The sequence below is a fragment of the Teleopsis dalmanni genome, chromosome 2 (genome assembly GCF_002237135.1).
Source record: "Teleopsis dalmanni isolate 2A chromosome 2, ASM223713v2, whole genome shotgun sequence".
NCBI lineage: Eukaryota > Metazoa > Arthropoda > Insecta > Diptera > Diopsidae > Teleopsis > Teleopsis dalmanni.
Window position 1 is genome coordinate 114282215 of NC_051847.1, and position 22017 is coordinate 114304231.

The 22017-nt window shown below is 29.6% G+C and overlaps 5 protein-coding genes across 7 annotated transcripts; 2 read left to right on the forward strand and 3 right to left on the reverse strand.

The window, feature by feature from the left end:
* LOC119677347 (peptidyl-prolyl cis-trans isomerase FKBP5) lies at window positions 1-1065 on the forward strand. The gene has a single exon (XM_038088649.1). It carries the CDS (start codon window positions 177-179, stop codon window positions 1044-1046), a length of 870 nt encoding a protein of 289 aa, XP_037944577.1. The 5' UTR covers window positions 1-176; the 3' UTR covers window positions 1047-1065.
* A 59-nt stretch (window positions 1066-1124) lies between these two features.
* Window positions 1125-2729, reverse strand: LOC119677345 (protein Peter pan). Its single transcript, XM_038088647.1, has 5 exons — window positions 2308-2729; window positions 2034-2213; window positions 1789-1973; window positions 1309-1730; window positions 1125-1252 (listed from the first exon to the last, which is right to left on the reverse strand). Exons 1-5 carry the CDS (start codon window positions 2635-2637, stop codon window positions 1149-1151), a joined length of 1221 nt encoding a protein of 406 aa, XP_037944575.1. The 5' UTR covers window positions 2638-2729; the 3' UTR covers window positions 1125-1148.
* A 3086-nt stretch (window positions 2730-5815) lies between these two features.
* LOC119677348 (ras-related protein Rab-11A) lies at window positions 5816-12560 on the reverse strand. 3 transcript variants are annotated; one of them, XM_038088651.1, is made up of 5 exons: window positions 12457-12560; window positions 12018-12199; window positions 7527-7648; window positions 6792-7140; window positions 5816-6718 (listed from the first exon to the last, which is right to left on the reverse strand). In XM_038088651.1, exons 2-5 carry the CDS (start codon window positions 12055-12057, stop codon window positions 6588-6590), a joined length of 642 nt encoding a protein of 213 aa, XP_037944579.1. In that variant the 5' UTR covers window positions 12058-12199; window positions 12457-12560; the 3' UTR covers window positions 5816-6587. The 3 variants fall into 3 exon arrangements, with proteins under 3 accessions (XP_037944579.1, XP_037944581.1, XP_037944580.1); XM_038088653.1 differs by having other exon boundaries at window positions 12423-12478; XM_038088652.1 differs by having other exon boundaries at window positions 12407-12478.
* Window positions 12561-16248: 3688 nt separating this feature from the next.
* LOC119677343 (major facilitator superfamily domain-containing protein 10) lies at window positions 16249-18900 on the reverse strand. Its single transcript, XM_038088646.1, has 7 exons — window positions 18317-18900; window positions 17912-18253; window positions 17755-17828; window positions 17089-17264; window positions 16836-17003; window positions 16619-16756; window positions 16249-16565 (listed from the first exon to the last, which is right to left on the reverse strand). Exons 1-7 carry the CDS (start codon window positions 18728-18730, stop codon window positions 16474-16476), a joined length of 1404 nt encoding a protein of 467 aa, XP_037944574.1. The 5' UTR covers window positions 18731-18900; the 3' UTR covers window positions 16249-16473.
* A 149-nt stretch (window positions 18901-19049) lies between these two features.
* On the forward strand, window positions 19050-21913 carry LOC119677334 (exocyst complex component 6). The gene is made up of 3 exons (XM_038088634.1): window positions 19050-19218; window positions 19276-20360; window positions 20799-21913. The coding sequence occupies exons 1-3, from the start codon at window positions 19143-19145 to the stop codon at window positions 21906-21908; spliced, it is 2271 nt and encodes a 756-aa protein (XP_037944562.1). The 5' UTR covers window positions 19050-19142; the 3' UTR covers window positions 21909-21913.
* Window positions 21914-22017: the final 104 nt, after the last annotated feature.

Sequence of the window (22017 nt, forward strand, 5' to 3'; positions counted from 1 at the left end):
TAAACAAAAATCACGTACCATATACAAATACTTAAGAAAAATTTTCCAACACTTGTTTAAAAATTTACTTTGTTCGAAAACTCTCATTATTGCGAATGCAAATTTCTTAAGAAGTAGCTTTCTGGAATATAAACAATAACCTAAAGAGGTTTTTTTGAAGAATCTGGTACATAAAAATGGATTGGTATATTGGTACTGAATGGAAATTAGAAAAAAAAGGACTAAAGAAAAAGGTTATCGACTTGAAATTCACAGAATTAGAAAAGCCGAACAAAGTGTCAAAAGTGATTATAAAAGTAGCAAAATTTGGAAATCTCAATGATCGGCCAAGTTTATATTTACGTGCGGACAAAATTGACAATAGTCAGGAACTAACTATGGGAACGGCTATAACACCAGTGGATTACTATTTGGAAATGTTAGTGCAACAAATGGTATTAGGAGAAAAAGCACATTGTTTTATGCGTACTGCGTCTCATAAAAATGACGACAACGAAGACAGTGATTTAAATTTTATAATAACACTAGAAGAAATTATAAGCTTCAAAGAATTTCATAAATTAGATGTAAAGGAAATGTATAACTTAGCTGTTCAGTACAAAGAATGTGGTGTAAAAATGTTCAAGGAATACCCGAAGTTTGCGCACGATTACTTTTCACGTGCGGCTAAATGTTTAATTACTTACCAACCGTTTGAGCCTTTAACAGCTGATGCAGATGGTGTTGACGGAGAAGAAATGAAGGCACTGTTGATACAAATACAAACAAATTTGGCAGCCTGTTTGCTAATGGAAGAACGATACGAAGATGTAATATATTTAACACAATTCGTTGAATCTGTTGCAGATCCTTCAGAAAAAAGCATTTATCGAAGAGCCGTTGCATTTTATAATATTAAAGAATTTGCGAAGGCACAAGAATTAATTGAAAAAGTGCCTAACTACAAAGAAAAAAAGGAATTTGTAAAACTACAACAAAATGTTAAGCAAAGCTGGACAGTGAGTAACAACCAATACAAAGATATTTTAAAACGCATGTTCAAATAAAAAATAGTAAAATAAATTGAAAACACTTAGTTACTTTTAATTTTGATTTAAAAAATAATATTTTATATTTGACAAACATTAAATATTAATTATATTGGACAGTTATTTTTTTATTTTATCCTTCTTCAATCGTTTGTTTTTAAACTTCATACTATGAGGCGGCTTTACTCGTTTCCTTGAAGATTTTTCAGTTGGTTTGAAAAGTTCTACGAGGTTCACAATTTATTTAAACTATATCAATATTATATTATATACTATTTACCTTCATCGGGGTCTTCACCTACTTCCTCTTTGTAATATTCGGTATCATCTTCAGGATCACTTTGTTCATTGTCACCACCAGCATTCCGTTTTTTCCGTTTAGCTTCCTTTGCCGCTAAATTATTTTTACGATTTTCTGTTTGTATTTTTTTTCTTTGTTCCCTTAGTTTTTGTTTCTTTTCAACCATTTTACGTAACGCTTCCTTTTCTTCCTCTGACTTTATAATATGATCGTGGTAAAGAACTTCGCCTGTTAGCAATCCCTCTTCAATTTTCATAAGTTGCAATGTGAGACGCGGACCAATTTCATGCAAGCGAATTGAAGACTTATTGTTCTCTAAATTTCCTTTACGTTTCAATGTCTGCGGAAGTAAAACTTGCGTTTCTTCATCTTCAGCTTCGGATTCCGAACCGGCACCATCCCTAATAAATTATATACATAGCATAATTTCATAAAATAAAAAGTACAAATTTTTCATACTGCATAATAAAATCGGCAATATCTTCACATTTAGCTAAATTGGGAATTTTTCCCATAATAATTTTCTTGACACCACGCGATAGTCCAACCGGAACAACTTGTATGTTATAGTGCCGCATTTCAACAAGCTTTGTTTCAGTATTGTAGGAAAAAAGTACACATCGGCGTATAGTAGCTATATTAACCTATATAGTGGAATTCAAGAAAATAAGTTAAATATAATCCATATGTACTGAGAAGCTTACTTGTGCTAAATTAATTGCTGGAAACATATTTTGAAAAGTTGTTGCCATCAATTTTAAATGCTTGCCTTCTCCAGTGAAGTTATTCATTATCACCAAAGGCGAATGCTTAAAAATGTCATCATCAACGAATTGACGTTTGTTTGTCGAAAGTATATCACGAGTTAAAGTAAATTGATGTACCTAATACATTACAAATATTAACATCATGAGAATAATAAAATTATTAATCGGAATAATAAGATATTACTATTTTACATAATTGTAAGGTAAGTACCTTAAATGTTAATGTTGGACCGCGCGGCATGCGTAAAACTTTAAATGATAATTGGGTGGAGGCTTTGTTAAAAATAGCCATATGCGAAACGTGGAAGAAACTGCTCATACTAACAAAATCCTTAATACGGTTCATTTTCTTCTCTCTTAAATTTGTAGCTGTGAATGGTTCCATTATTTTACGAAAATCAATTGTTAAATCTGTAATGTATGGACAAGAGAGTCCACGTCGTATAACGAAGGAATGTGGTGCTTCCACTAGTTCAGTTGGTTCTGATTCTTTAACCGGGCCAGTTTTACCAGATGATTTCTTCTTTTTAGTACGACCCATATTTATTGTCACTTAAAATATATATTCTCTCTATAAATGCGTCCTACAAACCGCGTGTTATTTGTGTTTTGCAAATGCTCTTATTCGTAATAAAGAATAAGGTGACAAATAAACATCAAAAACGCGTATGAGCTGTGTTTATTGTAAACAGCTGATTAAAATTTTTTGAAACTGTTTAACCTTTTAGTTCTTGAAAACTGTTTAATTACTTAAAATATATGGCTTTGTGATATGTGGACAAATTTGAAATTAATTTCAACTATTATGTTTACATTTACAATTAATCAACTTCATTATCACATTTTGTATAGATTTTATGTACAAATTACAATTATTGCTGCATATTTGCCGAATTGAATGTAATATCTTTGCCGGATAATAGTCATTCCTTTTTTTAAAAACCATACAAAAATGTTATAATTAGGGTCGATAAATAAAATGTGTTTAAGTACAGCATTAGACTGTTGTTCTTAATTTATTAATTATTCCCACAACTTTTTTATTGATATCCATTTGATAAGATTCCAATAATAAAGAGTTATTGTTATATAGCATTAGTGTCAGTACCATAATTTACACATAAACCTTTCGGATTTGTTCTCATGACGTTAAAAAAATTAAACATCATGATATAAAATTTAAAATTATAATTAATTATAATTTAATAGTTAATTAGTATGAAAACATTTGGTTACTATTTTATTAACTATTTAAACTAGTGTCGTGAAATTCGCCCAACAGTTGTTACTGCGGCCAGAAGAGTCATATTGTAACAAATTCACTTTTAATTACACAAAGCCCTTTAAAGTCCAGAACTAAATCTGGAGAAGAGATCTTAATCTGTACTGATTTCAGAAATTCCACATTAAACAACTTTTTTCTGAGTGTTGTTTAAGCTCACAAAGAATCACAAAGAATATGCATAGTTATTTCCTCACCGAGACATGATCTTCATTCCGAATTAGCAGATTACTAAGTTTATGTAGACGATATTTCTGACCATAACGACCCGTAACAAAATCCGTTAGCAACCTTAAATCACCTTTTGAGAATTTAAGAATGTTTCTGTAGCAGTATGGTTTGATCAGTGCTTTGCTTTGTCTAAGTCCTTTAAATTCTTTCCTTACAGGATTTTCCCTCTGCGTGATTATTTGTTTTGTACTGGCCCAGTTTAACTCACAAAAGGATTGAGATGTTAAAGCAGTTTTTGATGAAGTTCTGTCTAGCGCAATAACTTGTTCATTTCCCAAAACACCCCTGTGGGCCAGTACCCAATAACGACTTACCTTATTCCGAGTTGCAAGTAAGTGTAGGAGCTTGTAACACACGAGGACCTGTTTCGACTTGAAAGTCCAAGAAATCAGAGCTTGCTTGCAGCCTGGCTATCAAATATAATAATTCCTGAGCCGAATGATTCATCTATTTTTGATCAGTCCCTGTACCAAACCAAACTTTTGGGTCAACCTGTGGGCCTCTGTTATCCCGCATTTGTTCAATGGTAGATGGTAGATGTATTTCAAATTTTCTGCGAAAGCGATAGACTTTTGTTAGCTAGTCTCCAACTTTTGGTTTCTACATATTCGAAGGAGCGTACCATCATTCAGGTAATACGGTGTATTTAACTAAAAACAGAGGTGAAAACCATTATCATTTCCAAGTTTCCATAATTCATCTTTTATTTACATCTTAACAGCAAGTAAAATGAATGTTTCCTGCAAATGAATTTTCATATATTTATTGACGAATGCAAAATGCATTTTTATTGGAACATAAACAAAAGTCTTTCTACATTGCATTTCAATTGGAGTGTAATATGTTGAACTAGGCTTAAGTGAACATGAATATCTGGTACGCATTATCAAGGAAGGACAAAAACAATTATCGAAAATAAAGAATGGAATACCTTCAAAATTCACATTCACACAGTTTAAAATACGAGAAAGAGCTGCTAAAGAGCTAAAGTAGGTAGGTTTAGTTAAGCGGCGCGTCCTGCTTACGTAAAGCAAAATAAATATTTTTGTAAAAAGGCAAGTATCCGTTAAATCAATATCATTACACTAGACAGGTAGTAGATAGATAGACCCAAAGAATTGGGATATATGTATATTGGTTGCCTGGCCACAAATGAATACAAATAGTTAACAATATTGCTAATTGTCGCTAACCTTGCAGAGGACCAAAGAGGTAAGGTACTTATTGGACTCTGCACGAGATATACAGACAACTAGACGAACAGTTAGTTCGATCGAAAAAACTTCAGAATGCTAATTGGTATTTTAATAAAGCACTGTATAGTTGACACTCATACTCGTAAGCCAAACTTCACCAACTGAGGCAGGAGCCAAATTGTTTGCTGGAATTGTGAAGAGCAGATCATCAAGAAAATTCTGAAAGATCTTTTCTGTTTTCGTCTGGCCCCCGAAAAAATTCGAATAAAATGCTTTGAGCTAAACCCAGTTAAACTGGGGGTCCCTGATCTAAGAGTATACTATCTCGTAAAATTCGTTAATGACACATACAGTATTGTGTACCGTTATTAATTATTAGAATCTTTATTATAATACATATTTATATATATATAATATATACATAATTCCATCACTGACCTGCATCTTTAACGAAATTCACTATAACTTTGCTTTTCAATATAACTATGATTGCAACAATTCAATATGGTTCTTAAAAATGTCTGTTAAAGGCATTGAATATTTCAGGAATAGTTGAATTATTAACAAATTTATTAACAATGAAAACATGGAGAGTTTTGCTTTGTATACACACAAATTTTTTAGCTATGCTGAGTGCATTGCTTAAAATACTCAACCATAACTGAAAGTTTGAATTGCTGATCTTTGAAAAAAACTAAAACGTAAAACTCTATTTCTGGTACCCAATTTTATCGTTTAAAATAAGATATTTTACAAGCTTATAACAAAATTAAAATTACTAAACCAGATATATAGTCCCCTGATAATAGATAAATGTAGTAATTTTTAGTTGCATAAAATTAATTTAAAATTAGTTTACTGTAATAGGAGATATACTTCCTAAATTCATTATTAAGTGCATACATTAATATTTGTATAATATATATCTATAGATAGAATTTATCAATTTTATTTAGATACACTTAACATAGATATATATAGCAAAACACAATTTAATTGTTTCAATTATAATTAATAATCTACAACTTGCTGTAATGTTGTTTCATTGTTTTTATTTAATTTTTAAATTAAACTCTAAAAAAAAAAAATTATCCACTCGCAACTTTCTGCATTTAAGGTTAGCGGTGCAAAATTAAATTAATTTTATTCTTGTTCCGTGTTCCGTGTGTATTTATAATTATATTTTAGTACAATATAATTATATAATATAATAATTATATTTTATATATATATAAAACTTCATTTAAAAAAGCATAAGATTTCTTTGCATCTAAGAGAGAACAAATTCAGTAAAATTTTTTTATATTTATTTGCTTTCGTTTTTAATCTAAATTGTTTGATTTAATAATGCACAAATTTAAACTATTTTTTTTTTAATTAATTATTTTAAAGAGTAAAAAATTCTTTTTATTCATAAAAAGAACAAATGTTCAAATAAAATCGTATGAGAAAATATACTTTTTCAAAAACTAAACTAAAAAACAAAACAATAAGTTTTAGTTAATCAAAAAAAAAAAAAAACAAAAAATAATAATAATAATAAAGAAGAAATGTGTTAATTATTGTTGTTCAATAGTTGGGTTATGTTAGATTTACTTTTAATTCGGTGTAGGAAAGGAACCCACATTCGTTTTCAACTCAGTATTAAACACCATAACACAATTCGGTGATAAGAATGTTGAAATATAATTTGCCTTTCTTATATAAATCATTTTTTATCATTTTTTACTGTTGCTGTATTTATGCATAAATGTAGTTGAAAACATGTTGGACTTGAGGCGGTCACTGACAGCACTGCTTACGTACGTCAGCCGTAACAGTCGGCTTAACGTCAATTGGTTCAACATTAGGACGAATAACATCACCTTCAGGAGGATCTCTGATTTGTTTTTGCGAAACAATACGGTATATTTCTAAAAACGAGAAAAGGTTCGAATTTAAATTAATAATAATGTTTCTATTACAATTACAATCTGTGTGTAGTACCTGTGAGTATATTTTGGAATGCAGTTTCAACATTTGTAGAATCCAATGCTGACGTTTCAATGAAGCTAAGTCCATTGTGTTCGGCAAAAAGTTTTGCTTCTTCTGTTGGCACAGAGCGTAAATGCCGCAAATCAGATTTGTTGCCTACCAACATTATAACTATATTTTGATCAGCATGATCACGTAGCTCCCGTAGCCATCGCTCTACATTCTCATAGGTCAAATGCTTGGCAATGTCATACACAAGCAAAGCACCTACGGCACCGCGGTAGTACGCTGATGTGATGGCACGATAACGTTCCTGCCCAGCAGTATCCCATATTTGCGCTTTTATTGTCTTACCATCAACCTGTTTTCAAAAACATTCATTAATTAATTTTTATAATTGAAATTTATTTCGAGAATACAGAAATTCGCAACGTAAAATTCGTAATGCACCCTTTGTATATTGTATACGCTATTAATTAATTAACTGATTAAGTTGCTTTTTAAATTCTATTGTTGTTAGAGGTGTTAGTCAAACTGAACTGAATTCTTGGTTGTCGTGCTTCTACTGTCCATGACCTCAGTAATAAAATGTATATTAAATGGCAATTTAAGTGTCAACACCAACCGTTGCATACATATTTAAAAATCGATAGGTTACAAAAGCAATAACAACAACCTCCGTACCCATTTCAACTACCCACTTTTTTGCATTACACTTCCACTTTTTCCCCGCCGTTTTTTACTTACCTCTATGCTACGGGTAGCAAACTCAACACCAATTGTCGACTTGGACTCTAAATTGAATTCATTGCGCGTAAAACGGGACAACAAATTACTTTTGCCTACTCCAGAGTCGCCGATAAGAACAACTAAAAATATATTTAAAAAAAAGAACAAAAAAATAGATATTAAATAAATATTAATATTGATAGTAAAGTGAACGCCTAAAACTATTAACTATATTAAGAGTTAATACCTTATACATTATAGTAAATAAAATATATATTTTTATATATTCAGATAAGAACACAATCTCACAGGTAGTAATTTAATAATAATAAACTTTAAATGATTTTTTCTTTTTGTAACTTTTTCAAAATCACTAACTCTATAGTTCAACGAAATATATTGTAAGTGTAATTAAATATAGTGGACTTATTAACTAACCTTATTGAGAATCCTTCAATGCATAAAAATAAAACAATTTCAAGACAATCATACCTTTCAGATATTGTAAAAATTAATTGCTAGTCTATTTAACCAGCTTAACTGTATTTAGCTAATTAGAATATGACTCCGATCTTCTCCTTCCTTATCCAAAATTGAGAATTAGATTTCCATCTCATAAATCTGCGAAATTAATGTCTAATAAATATTTAAAAGTCTATAAGAGGTATGGCATGGTCGAACAAACAATAAAACAAGCCCAAGTGCAGCTACTATCTTCACATTTCAATCACCTGCCCTAACAACCTTTTATTCTATTTAATCCATTGTCAAATTTTTATGTCTTCAATATGTTAAATTGAATTGGTACAATCGCAACAATAACCTAATTATTCAATAGCACCAACAATCCACTTTTGATATATAAGAAAAACAGATTTTGATATTTAGGGGTTTTTCAAAAGGCAAAGATATCTGGAAATTGTATACAATTTTTTAACACATGTAATAAGTTAGTTAAATTTATAAAACATAATTTTTAAAAGCACCGAAAAAGAAATTTATAGATTAAGTTATTTAATAAATATTCAGTCTCCATCATTTTTTATGAGTGTACAGTTAGGATGGCTTTCATCAACTGTTCCCTGCTTTTTTTCTTGAAATTTTGGTAAGGTTAATATTCTTATTGCCTTATAAATATTAGTAATATTTTTAAAGTTAAAAGTTTTGTTAGCCTTATTTTTATATTGAGTTGAAGACTGAAATTATTATATACATATTAATATAAAATAATATTATTAAAGATTCCCTAAAGTCATTTAAATGATTGCATATTATAGGTGTAGTAAAAAGAAATCCATTATTTTTGCATGAAATTAAGGATTATTTACCATAGTTAGAATGATCCGATCTAGATCAAATATGCGCCGTTTTGTTCGATAATTTGTTGCCATTTTGAAGGTAATTTAATTCTGCCTCTCTCTTAGAAGTCCTCATCCCTATTGTCAAAAAATTGAGACAGTTGATTTTCAAAAACCTATCTTAAAGAAAATTTTTCACCAGAAAAATCGTTCGCCATGAACATGAACAGATGGTGATCACTTAGTGCCAGGTCTCGACTATAAGGTGAATGTATAAGAACTTTACAACCAAGCTCCCGGAGCATTTGGCTACTTCCGGAGTCATTATCAATGTGTGTAGCCTGGCGTTGTCCTGATGGAACAGAATTCATCTCCTATAGCCCAAAGAAAGCTAATCGTTTCTGGGCGATTGCTTCCTTCAGATGATTCAATTGTTGACAGTACAGTCCCCAGTAAAGAATATTGGCGTAGGTGTGCAGTTCATAGTAGATGATTCTCTGCCAATCCCTTTAAACACATAGCAAAACCTTCATGGACGACAATCCTGGGTTGGCCACCGTTCCAGCCGGCTCACCGCGATTCAACCACGACCGTTATCGCTTGACCGTTTTCGGTTGTCTTAAGTGATCCACTTTTTATCACCAATCGGTTCAGAAATGGGTATATTTTTGTTGCAATTTAGCATCGATTCGTAGACGGAAATTCGATCCATGAGGTTCTTTCTACGTTTGAGTGCCACTCGTGTGGCACCATTACATCGAGGTTTTTTTGTATCCAGCCTTATTCAAATGGTTCCAAATGGGTTTTTGTGCAATCTTTAGCTCTCGGGCAATCATAACTGTGCTTACATGATGATCGGTTGTCGGACTCGATAATTTCCATGATTTTATCGACATTTTCGTGCATGATTATCGACAATTGGCCTTCCAGTGCTAAGTGCATCTTTCACATCAAAATTACAGGAACGGAATTGAAAGCAAAATTGCGCATTATTAGCTATTACAGTATTAGGACCATAAACACTATTTACATTTTCAGCCACATGGCTTGCGTTTTCGCCTTTATCAAAGAAAAATATGGTAAAATATGGTGTGTTTTCTGTTTGTTAGTGTCTCTTTAGAGCACGCTCAAATCAAACTGAATCAACCAATTACTAAACTGTCAAAAGTTTTTTAGTACGAAATCTCGTATTTCTAATGCCATGTTTTAGGATATTATCGATAGGTAGATAGTAAGGAAATATAAATCAATTTTTATCTCGCTAATATAACAAAAAGTACTTTCTACTCCTCATTTATATATTGTAGAATATGTTGTTTCTGCTCTTCTAATTTTAATAATCCTTTAATATTTTAATAATCCTTAGGGACTGAACCGTTCTTGCTTACTTCAATGGCTATAATATCCTGTTATCAGATTTTGCCTGACGCAGCATGGCTCTCCAGGTGTCTCTGTACAGTGCGCGCTTTGCGCAGCGTCGTACATGAAGTGCATTAATTTTAACATTTTCACGACGTGAACAAGTCGACGAAGCCGCTAAGTGATAAAGCTCGTACTGCTCGTGTATCAAGAACGAAGAACTTTTGTCTCGAAAACTTCCAGTACTACTTCATCATTCTGTAATATCATCTATGGTTCTGCATCCAGAAACATTCGAAAATATCGGATTTATTCGTCCCAAGTAATTGTGTAATGCATAATATAAAGTAGCAAAGCAAGTTGCATTAGTAACGAGGGTAATAGAAAATGCTAGTAAACAAACTCTGCATCTTATTTTTAGAAGTCTTTTTTTGAATAATACTGTAATATGATTATTTATAGTTTTTGAAGTATTTTTCTCCTTTAATTAGCAAATACACAAATTTTATCAACATTTTAGCGATAAAAAACTGTAGCTTAAATCTTGAAAAAATATGAGTCATACATATATAAAATAATCTCTATATATTCAGTGTGAAGAACTTAATATATAAAAGTAATACATTGCACAATAATACAGAAAAAATGTGTGACGTGCCTTTGTGACTAATTTTTTATAACATTTTTAAAAACGAAATAGAAAGTTCAAATAAGAAGCAATTATGCATATTAAAAATTTTAAAACATTTTTCTGAGTTTTTAGCATTATTACTTAGTATTTTGATATAATCAAAAAAACTCCAAGAAAAACGAATCCAAGAAAAACATTCTATTCAATTTAACCCATTATTCGCATACATATTCGCATTTGTTATGTTAATTAAGATGCAATTACAATCATGAGTAAATTTAGTTCAACAGAACCTATTGTTGTGTGTGGCGTCGTTCTCTAGAAAAATGATTTAGTAGAAGGAAACAGCTGTTTTAATTGAAGCAAACTATTATACTACAATAATACAATAATAGTCACCAATAATGAACAACATTACTGTGTTAAGAAAGTAGACAACAATTTTGATATAATTAATTCATTATTTATCCATTCATTTATCCATAATTAACATATGCATATAGTTTAGAACAGAACCCTGTATATGGGTGATGATAATACTTTGTACAAAGATAATTATTAAGATAACGGATTATTGCATATATATATATATATATATATATATATATATATTATTTGTATTGTAGTGTAATAATGTACAACCTTATGCAGCTATTTATAGTTTTAAGTTGTATAAAGTTATTTTGGAGTTAGAAATGATATAATTGCATTGGACGTAATTTAGTTCGAATTATATTTATTAAAATATGAATTGTACTACTAAAGAAATAGATAAAAAACAAAGACTTTCAATCTAATCTTGGCGATGAAGTGAAAAATAACTATATAACATTATCAATGAAACTACAAAATTTTGCAACGTGTCACACAGTTGTGGCGTTGAGTGAAAATACAATGTAAAAATTAAGTTATTTAAGTTATTTTTTTAACAATATTTGTTTTAATACGAGTACATTGTTAGAAAGTGGGCGTCTATTGATGAAGATTTATTTGTGTTTGTATTCATATCGGTTATTAATTCAAAAAATTTTTAATTATAATTAAAACTTCACTTTAACACTTCAATACTCCCTATTACTCAGTTAATCGACGTCATCGCTACAAATTGATAAATGACAGAATTGCTGACTTTTCATTTTAATGCTGCCTGCTATCAATTAACACATTTCCTTCTTACACCAGTTTTCTTATTAATATTGTTTTTATATATTAAATAATTACCTTTGAATAAATAATCATATTCGTCTTCCCTTGTGCCCATTTTGTATTGGAGTATATTTTTATAAAGATATTGAAACTATCCTTGATGTCCTTCGTATTCCGTTATATACTCTTTAATATTGCAATAAATCTATTCACTTTTTCCGTTTTTACTGGTAAAATGTGTTCTTTTAGTAAAAGAACTTCACCAATTGTACATTGACACAAACACACAATGACGATAATAGGAAAAGCAGAAAAGAAAAGAAAAAATTGTTAAATAAAGAAATGACGGGCGTTTAAAAAAGTAATATGAATAGTTTTCTCTTTCGAACACTTTTTATTTAGAAACATGCAATTCCAAAAAAAATTATTTAATTTATTCTTTTGTGTACTTCTTTGCAAATTACTTTTTATCAAAATTACATTATTTTGTTAAATAGCGAGTTTTGCGACTTACTATACGACACAAGAATTTTTCGTCAATATGGCTGTGCAGCGAAGTTTCCTTTGTTGTTGTTGTTGGTGAATATTGTTGAATATTTAAATAGTGTTGCCAATTTTAGTTAAAGTTTTGACAAATCTTGAATTGCCATACGAGTACATAGCAAATTAAATATATGTATATTTAAAATAGGCTACTTGTTATACAATTTTTATATAGCATGACAAGCTTGTGCTTAAATATTAAATATGTGATAAATAATTTGTATGTTATGTCAATATTTAAAACTTTAGCATTTTAAAATGCACAGCAGTTGTTCATTTAATTTTAAGTATGTAATCAGCTGCTATTAATTTATTTACATATAATAATATGTAAATTATTATATATATATTTACATATAAAATATTCATAATCTGCGTAATTATATTAAACAAATTAGCTTTCTAATTAAAAAATATCAAAAACAACAAATTGAGAATCCAAAACTAGACATTGAAAAAAATAGGACTACTTTAAAGAAAAAGAAAATATATAAAAATTTGAATTTGAAAAATTCGAAGTAACCTCGTAACTTTTTTGCAATAATTGTATTGGTATCTTTTCTTTTTGGTATGATGTTCACAGTCAACTGATGTTAGTTGCTAGAAGTGGGTTCATTTTGCATTCCCAAGAGGTTTAAGGGGTTGTACACAGTTTAGTCAGTAATTACTATTTAACATGAACATTCTTTCTTCCTCCGCTCACTTATTTACAATCTTGGCCTAGATATATTTATTATCTAAAAACTAAGCCTCCTGTATTTTAATGTCTGCCTTTCCCTTATTACTAGTATGCGCTGAAATTTGTCCATTTTATATTTCTAAGAGGTGGTTTTAGTGGATTCAAGTCTCACACCATAGCTTTTGGTGCTTTCCATCTATCGGAAAAAAAAATGTTTTACACTGTGACTTTCGATGCTTTCTAGCTACCGAATAAAGAAATGAGATGTTTTTTTGCCGAAAAATATATAAGTGTAACTCTGTTTTTGAAAATTTGTAAATTAATTTATTTATATGTTGCTTTGAGGCACATAAAAAAATATATATAAAATATATATAGAAGTAAATGAAGTAAATTATTATTGTAATTTATGTAGCAAAGTAATTTTCTAATTAATTACTAATCTAACTACACATTTATTAATTAATTGACCATTCAAAAAAGCCATTTAATTATATTTGTTAATTTTAAAAATTACGTCACATTTAGACACAAAGCTTTACATTTTTCAATATCCAATTATGATTGTTTTTATTCAATGTCAAACATGATAAAATATTTTATTCTTTTTCTTCTTATTTACTACTACAGTCCAGTGTGAAACTAGGCCTCCTTCTGTTTTAAAGAAGGTTGCGCAGCGGGTGCCAGACCAGGACCTCGTATGCGAGAACAGGATACACCACGTGTAGGTGAGGTTGGCTATTCAGAAGGCTAGGCTGTGTATTCGCATCGTGTGTGCCTCACCCATTGAGGCACACACTTTTGCCCTTTGCATCCTAAAATATTTTATTAAAATATTGTTATGAATATTCCCACGCTTCGTTCGATATCACTGGATCCTGATAAGTAATTTATATTGAACTTGTATTTATTACAACCGTTACTTATATTTTGAAACACACACACTTTATTCATCAAAATAACCAACAATATTTAAAAATTATTTCCTAACTAACTGACATTATTCAAAATTATCTCAGTTAACTTAAATTGAATTGTATCTTCGCAACAATATGTAAAATCAAAAAACAAACCACAAATTATGGGAATTTGACAAAAGAACTCAATATAAATAAGCAATCAATCAATAATTAATTAAAATAGTTTTTTTTTATATAGAAAAAATATTGGCAATAAAATTTCAAATCAATATAATATAATATTTAGAATGAAATTTTCTATTCTTTTGTTTTTATTTTTATTTTTCAAAATACAAAAATATATTGATGAATATTTTAATATTATATATTATAATTATTTGTAAGAAGATTTTTATCCGAGAGATAAGGATGAATAATAATAAAACAAATATTAGCCATGTTCACGAACTGTCAAAAAAAAAAGTTGAAGTCGTTACTCGAATAATACTTTCCCTTTTTCATCGCACTTCGTTGTACAGTTTTGTATTCTTTTATATATTATTTTTCCGGTTCTAATTTTCGAATACAACACTAATAACACAAACAAACTTTAAAAATTTGGAATGCTGAATATCAGTATCAGTAATTTAATTTATGATAAATGCTTTGTCATAAGGCTATAACTGTGGAAGTTTTCCTATAAGATTCCTAAATCTTTGACTTTGACCGAGTATGGTTTCAGTTTCTCACAATTTCAACTTCCTTGTTCCCATTTTTAGATATCCCATATATTTCTATTAATGACCTTATCATAGTCAACGTTTCTATAATTTATGTTTTGCATACAAAAATTTTATTATCTATACCATACGTATTTAATTCTACAAGTTTTAGTTTAACTATTTTATATTTGTTTTCTTTTTTGGAAACTTCATTTATTTCCAGAACTTATATGCAATAACCATATTGTGGCCTACTGTTAATTGTTTTCATTGCTAATGTTAGAACTATATATTCTTATTCAATATGTATATGGTATTTGTATTTGTAAATAATTTTCTTAATTTCCTGACTTATTTTTTTTGATATACTCAATGTTTATCTTTATTACTTAGATCAACTTACAGTATATGCTGAGTAGTACTTTTCTTCTTTGTCATCGTTTTTATACTTTTACAAACTTAACTCACAATGCACCCATAACGAACCTCTGATATAATCTATCTGTACTATATTTTTAAAATTTATAAAAATTTGGTACAATCATGTGTTAGTTAATAGACTAAATTCTTTTTCAGTAAACAATTAAAAACTGTAAAAAAATTTAACGTTTTTTTTTTTGACATTTTATCCCTTAATTTTAAGTAAATGTTTAATAAACTTTAGTAATTAGTTTATTCCAACATAATCATTAGTATGTTATGTTATGAATTATTATAAGTCACAAAATGGGCATTAATAAATTAAGTAAATTGGGTATACAAAATATTTCATTTTTAGTATTTTGGCTGCCGGTTTTACTATGTCAACGTGATGATTTGAGTTTCCTGATATAAGTAAAAAGTTTTAAAATAAACTTGAAAAGAGCTAAAGTACCTGCTCTTAATAAGTTGACTCTACAAAAAATTAGAAATGTTGAAATTTATAAAGTTGATTCGTGAAGAAAATTGAGATTCTAATTTTTATAACTATTTAGCCATTAATATTTAATATTGCAATCCGTGTTATTGCAAGATTTGTAACATATTAGCTAAATATATTGAAATTGTTGTTAAGTAATATTGTAAAGGAACACATTTCAAAATAAGATAATATAAAATAAGATGAGATGTTTTAGTATCATAATCTAATCTAATCTAATAGTTTCTTTTTAGTTTGTGCCTTTGCTTAACAGTATTCTGATGAAACAAAGATCTAATACTTTAATGGAGCCAAATTATTAGCTCTACCTACAATAGTATAATAAAAAATTAATGTTATTAATATATATTATCGTATTCATGACATTTATTAAATAATTCTATTAGTTTCTTTTTTTAATATAAATAATATACAATAAACAAATATATATAGAAGCATTTAATACAAATCCATATAATACTAACAATTTCAGAAATACATATGCAATTTATTCAAATTATATATAATTAATATTTTGGAAATATATTATCGTTTTTATAATGTTTATTAAAAAATGCTATTAGTTGCTTACTTCTCTTTTTAATATAAATAATGTACAATAAACAAATATATATAAAAGTATATAATACAAATCTATATAATACTAACAATTTTAGAATACATATGCATTGTATAAAAATTATATATGTAATTGAGTGACGTGCTTTGCACAAAAAATAATAATAACAATAATAGATAACATAAAGAAGTTGAATTCTATCTTTTTAAATTACAATACAGACCGTTGTAACGCAATGGCAGGATAAAGTAGGAAAATTCCTCCTAGTACATAAGTTAATCTCGAGCCAATGCACCAAAATGCTACAAAAATTTCGAATTACTATAATAATTTATAATTTATTTAATTTTCTTACAAACTGAACCAACAACAGGTCCTAATGCTCTAGCTAAGGCACCTAAAGAACGAAATATACCTAAAACTGAGCCTTTTTGATCGTCATTGCCATATTTTGAAACCAAAGTTGTTAAACAAGTCACGGCAAATGCTGTAGCTGTAAAATAGAGATGATTAGCTAATACAACAACTTATAATAATAAGTGCATAAAAAAAAATCTGTACATTTTTCTTACATATTGAAAATAGAATCATGCCACTGTATAATAAAACGCTACTTTCAGCCAATCCTACTAATACAAAAGCTGGTACAATAAGATATAAACTAAATATTGCATATATTTTTGTGGAAGTTTCTGGTAACCGGCGTACAACAGAACCCTGCAATATTGTCATAATAACACCTGGAATTAAAAATATCGGCTTACAAATATATCAAGGTTTTGCAGCTATTTATTTTGGTAATTGTGATTGCCTTGCATATCTCACCAGTCGTTAAAAACATTTTAGCTTGTCCCATAGAATCGTAACCGAATTTATGAAACATTAAAAAGGTGACAGTAAACTCCAAACCAGAGTACAAAAATAAATATACAAAATAAATTAATCCAATTTTTTGCAAGGCTTGTATTTGATTTGTAGCAACATTTTTAATAGCAGAAAACCTGTTAAAAAAGTAAAATTATTTTAAGTTGAAAAATTAATCAGTTCGAAATTTATTTAAATTATATAACCTATATAAAAAAAAAATTATTAAAGTAAATAAAAAAAATCAAATAAAAGAATATTTATTTTACAACAATCTACTGTTCTATTTATTTTATGGGAATTAAAATATAGAGTAAATACATATGATAATATAATACATTTAAATAATTAGAAATAGGTACAAATATTGATAAGATATTAATCTTATTTACATGTTCACCACCATATACCCTGCTCTATTTACGTATTAATATACTTAATAAAAAATTAGAAACGCTAAATTATTATCTTAAATTAATTTAACCTTATTGATAAAACGTATATCTTTTAAATTTTAGCTACAAAGAGCAATAAATAATACAAATAAATCTAAAACTAAATATCTGTGCTTATTATTTTTGGTTTTATATTCAACAATTCAAAGTAATCAGTTACAGATTTACTTACTTAAAAATCGATGATACATTTAACAACTGCAAAGCATATGACATTGCGGACGAAATTTCCTTAACTCTATTTTGCTAAAATTTGAAAAACATAAATTAACATAAAATAATTGACTTTATAACATTACCATATAAATCCATCAATCAATCAATCTTACCTTTGGTAAAGTCTCTTTTAACATAAATATTAGTACAAGTAAATCGGCTAATGCAAGTGCAAATGCTAGTAATGAGGGTAGTACGAACCATGGACCAGAAGATTGCTTTGCAAAAATTGCAAAAAACGCCCCAATCATCGGTCCAATTATAAATCCGAGAGAAAATGCAACGCCGACCAGAGCCATACCACGACCTCGTGTACGCACACTTGATACGTCAGTGATTACAGACATAGATAATGAAATATTTCCTTTACTTATGCCACCAACAAAACGTGCCAATACAAATAGTGCGAAATTCCTTGATATTGCCCACAAAAAATATGATAATGCTATACCACACTGAAAATAGACAGAATTTTTAAATAATAATATCTTATATCATTTTATATATTATATATTTACCGCACATATAATCATTACTGGCTTACGACCATAGTAATCCGAAAGACCACCAACAATAGGGCTTGCAACAAATTGTAGAAAACTAAACATAGATCCCAGTAGACCACCAAATAATACAGAGCTGTATCGTTCTGGTGCGCCAACAAGCTGTTGAAACCAACGTACCTGTTCAGTTAGTATGCTGTACAAACCGGATGTGTCATTTTGACGAAAATATTCGAGTAATGACGGTAGTAATGGGAGAATAATTGTAAATGCTAATAAATCGAACAGTAATGAAATAAAGACTACATATATCATTTTATTAGTTCGTTCCTTTGGTGGTCCATTTTCCTTTACTTTATGTTGATTTGGCAAAACGTTGTTATTGTGGTTATCGTTTTGATATCCTGTTCGTTTTCGGAAAGTAGTCATGATTTATGATTTTATGTTTATAAAACGCGTAAAAATTCTTTTGAACATTACATATACCGATTAAAAATAAATTAACATTCGTTCCCGTAGAGAAAGTTTTACTGTCGCCACATCAAAACACAACACAACCAAGACACAAAACTCCCAACAACCACGTATCAACACAACCGGAATGTGATAGAGAACGAGTTTTTGTTTTAAATAAACAAAATCAGAAATTAGAATTGCCAACTTAAATAACAGCAATTAATTTATGTATAGTTTAAATGAATTTAGTTAAATCCCAACAAATGTATGCATTCGTTTCATTGGTAACGCTATCAGCTGACAACTTTGTTTGAAGTGTATTGTTGATTTTGTATTGTTTAAAATCGAATAAAAATAAAACAATAACAAATTGAAAAAATTAACAATGTCTAAAGTAACTGTACAGGATATTGAAGCAGTAGATGATTATTGGGGGCCAACATTTCGTTCAATTCTTGAAGGTAAATTATACAAAATACATTTAATGGAAACATTTTCAGTTACACCCTTTTTTTAAGGCAACAATAGCGATTCGATATCAGAACAGTTAGATCAACGCATTCGTAGCCATGATAAAGATATTGAGCGTATTTGCAATCTTTATTACCAAGGCTTTATAGATTCAATTCAAGAGTTGTTACAAGTAAGAACACAAGCGAATCAACTACACGAGGAAGTACACAATTTGGATCGCTCTTTGCAACACATTAGCTCGGCAATAATAAAACAAGGCAATGAGTTAGTACGTGCACGTCAAATTGAAACAAATTTAGCTAATGCGGTAGAAGCTCTAAAATCATGCTTACCTGCGTTGGAATGCTATATAAAATTCACACAACAAGCTAGTAACAAACAATATTATCAATCTTTGCGTACATTAGAAACTTTAGAAACGCAACATTTAGCACATCTTGGTAATTATCGTTTTGCTACTCAAATGCGGCAGTCTATACCACATATTAAAGAGAATATACGACGATCGGCAGAATCTGATTTTCGTGAATTTTTAGAAAACATACGTAAATTTTCACCAAAAATAGGTGAAGTTGCCATTACTCATACTAAAAAACTACAAAAGCGTGATATTAATTCCATTATATTGGAGCATAAGTTACATCGTACAGTAGCTGGCGCCGATGATGACAATTTAAGTGCACAAGACTTAATCGATTTTTCACCAATATATCGTTGTTTACATATATATATGGTACTTGGTCAACGTGAATACTTTGAGAAAGACTACCGTCAACAAAGACGTGACCAAGCAAAATTAGTATTACAACCACCTCCAGTTATGCATGACAACTTAGAGGCATACAAGACATATATTTGTGCAATAGTTGGATTCTTCGTTGTCGAAGATCATGTAAAAAATACAGCTGGTGATGTTGTAACTGCTTCATATTTAGAAGAATTATGGTCCACATCACTAACAAAATTTGTTAATGAAATAAGTATGAGTTCTTCTTCTTGTACAGATCCAAACATTTTGTTAAGAATTAAAAACTTAATTATGCTTTCAATAAATACATTCAAGTGCTATGGATATACAGTCAATATGTTGTGGGAATTACTGCATAATATGAGGGATCATTATAATGAGGTAAGCACTGTTTTTTAAATTACCCTCATTACAAATAACATTCATTATCATTGTCATTCATTATCAACTGGCTTGTATCACAGGTCTTGAAATGAGCAGAGGGCGTAATGTAATTTCATTTCTTGCAAAAAATAATGCATGGAATCGTTGGCCGTGATGTTATTCGGCCGGTTAATAGCCCAGCGCGAAAAAGTACAAGTATCTTTGACTCACTAGATCTGTAGGCGCAGTTATATGTTTATGATGTTTTACAATGGTATTCTGTCTCTCGTTTGTCTCCTGTTTTATAATCCCCTAAGCTTGGTTATTTAATTGGTATATGCCCTTTTTTATGGTGTAAAGTGTATAACCTTGTTAATGATTAGAAAAATGTCTTCTTATTCCTATATTTAAAACTTAAAACAATTTAGACTTCAAATATTTAAATTTCTATTTTAGGTTCTTCTACAGCGTTGGGTGCATGTATTTCGTGATATTTTGGACAAGGAGCAATTTTTGCCTATGATTGTAGAAAACCAGGAAGAATACGAAGCTATCATTGAACGTTTTCCCTTTCATTCGGAGCAGTTGGAAAATACTCCATTTCCTAAGAAATTCCCTTTTTCACGGATGGTGCCTGAAGTATACCACCAAGCTAAAGAATTTATGTACGCATGTATGAAATTTGCAGAAGAGTTAACACTTTTACCAAATGAGGTGGCAGCTATGGTTCGCAAAGCTGCCAATCTTCTGTTGACCCGTAGTTTCAGTGGTTGCTTGTCAGTAGTATTTCGTAATCCAAGTGTAGCACTGACACAACTTATACAAATTATTATAGATACACAATATTTGGAAAAGGCTGGACCATTTTTAGATGAATTTGTTTGCCACATGACCAATACTGAGAGTAATGTATCTCAAACACCATCTGCAATGTTTCACGTAGCACGGCAAGATGCAGAAAAGCAAGTTGGTGTACGAATATGTTCGAAAATTGATGAATTCTTTGAGTTATCGGAGTATGATTGGTTATTGGTTGAACCTCCAGGTATTGCATCAGCGTTTATAACAGATATGATATCTTATTTAAAGAGCACATTTGAAAGTTTTGCATACAAGTTGCAAACAATTGCACAAGCAGCATGTCGACGCACCTGCGAACATATTGCAGACAAAATGTATGCTATACTTTTTGACGAAGAAGTTAAACAAATTTCAACCGGTGCACTTCAACAAATAAATTTGGATTTATTGCAATGTGAGTTCTTTGCCGCTTCGGAACCGGTGCCTGGTTTAAGTGAGGGTGAACTTTCGAAATATTTTCTTAAGAATCGTCAATTACTAGATTTACTGATAATGGAGGAATGGAGTGGCTATTTGCATGACTATGGAAAAGAAGGCAATCGCTGTTATCACTTGGTTCATCCACAATCATTAATTGTGATATTAGAAAAAATGCGTGAAGCTGATAAGAAGACAATGTTTTCTGTATTACGTAAAAATGATAGAAAGAAACTGTTAGAAACAGTTTTAAAACAACTAAAACATTTAGCAGAAAAGCAAACTTAATATTTTTAAATGTATGATTATTACATGATTCATGTATTAATATATATTTATATATAATTTTATTCAACAAAAAAAAAATTAATGTAAAATATTATTTGGTATGTAATAA

What these genes read in the sequence shown, in the direction of transcription:
- LOC119677347 (XM_038088649.1), top strand. Translation starts at nt 177, where the DNA reads ATGGATTGGTATATTGGTACTGAATGGAAATTAGAAAAAAAAGGACTA.
- LOC119677345 (XM_038088647.1), bottom strand. Translation starts at nt 2,637, where the DNA reads ATGGGTCGTACTAAAAAGAAGAAATCATCTGGTAAAACTGGCCCGGTT. An exon ending in GTCCAACATTAACATTTAAG is followed by an intron (nt 2,214 to 2,307) that starts GTACTTACCTTA and finishes GTAATGTATTAG; the next exon opens with GTACATCAATTTACTTTAAC. An exon ending in ATTGCCGATTTTATTATGCA is followed by an intron (nt 1,731 to 1,788) that starts GTATGAAAAATT and finishes ATAATTTATTAG; the next exon opens with GGATGGTGCCGGTTCGGAAT.
- LOC119677343 (XM_038088646.1), bottom strand. Translation starts at nt 18,730, where the DNA reads ATGACTACTTTCCGAAAACGAACAGGATATCAAAACGATAACCACAAT. An exon ending in CAGTAATGATTATATGTGCG is followed by an intron (nt 18,254 to 18,316) that starts GTAAATATATAA and finishes GTCTATTTTCAG; the next exon opens with TGTGGTATAGCATTATCATA. An exon ending in TAAAATGTTTTTAACGACTG is followed by an intron (nt 17,004 to 17,088) that starts GTGAGATATGCA and finishes TTTTAATTCCAG; the next exon opens with GTGTTATTATGACAATATTG.
- LOC119677334 (XM_038088634.1), top strand. Translation starts at nt 19,143, where the DNA reads ATGTCTAAAGTAACTGTACAGGATATTGAAGCAGTAGATGATTATTGG. An exon ending in ATTTCGTTCAATTCTTGAAG is followed by an intron (nt 19,219 to 19,275) that starts GTAAATTATACA and finishes CCTTTTTTTAAG; the next exon opens with GCAACAATAGCGATTCGATA. An exon ending in TGAGGGATCATTATAATGAG is followed by an intron (nt 20,361 to 20,798) that starts GTAAGCACTGTT and finishes TTTCTATTTTAG; the next exon opens with GTTCTTCTACAGCGTTGGGT.
- LOC119677348 (XM_038088651.1), bottom strand. Translation starts at nt 12,057, where the DNA reads ATGGGCACAAGGGAAGACGAATATGATTATTTATTCAAAG. An exon ending in ATATGATTATTTATTCAAAG is followed by an intron (nt 7,649 to 12,017) that starts GTAATTATTTAA and finishes ATATATTTTTAG; the next exon opens with TTGTTCTTATCGGCGACTCT. An exon ending in ATTCCAAAATATACTCACAG is followed by an intron (nt 6,719 to 6,791) that starts GTACTACACACA and finishes TCTCGTTTTTAG; the next exon opens with AAATATACCGTATTGTTTCG.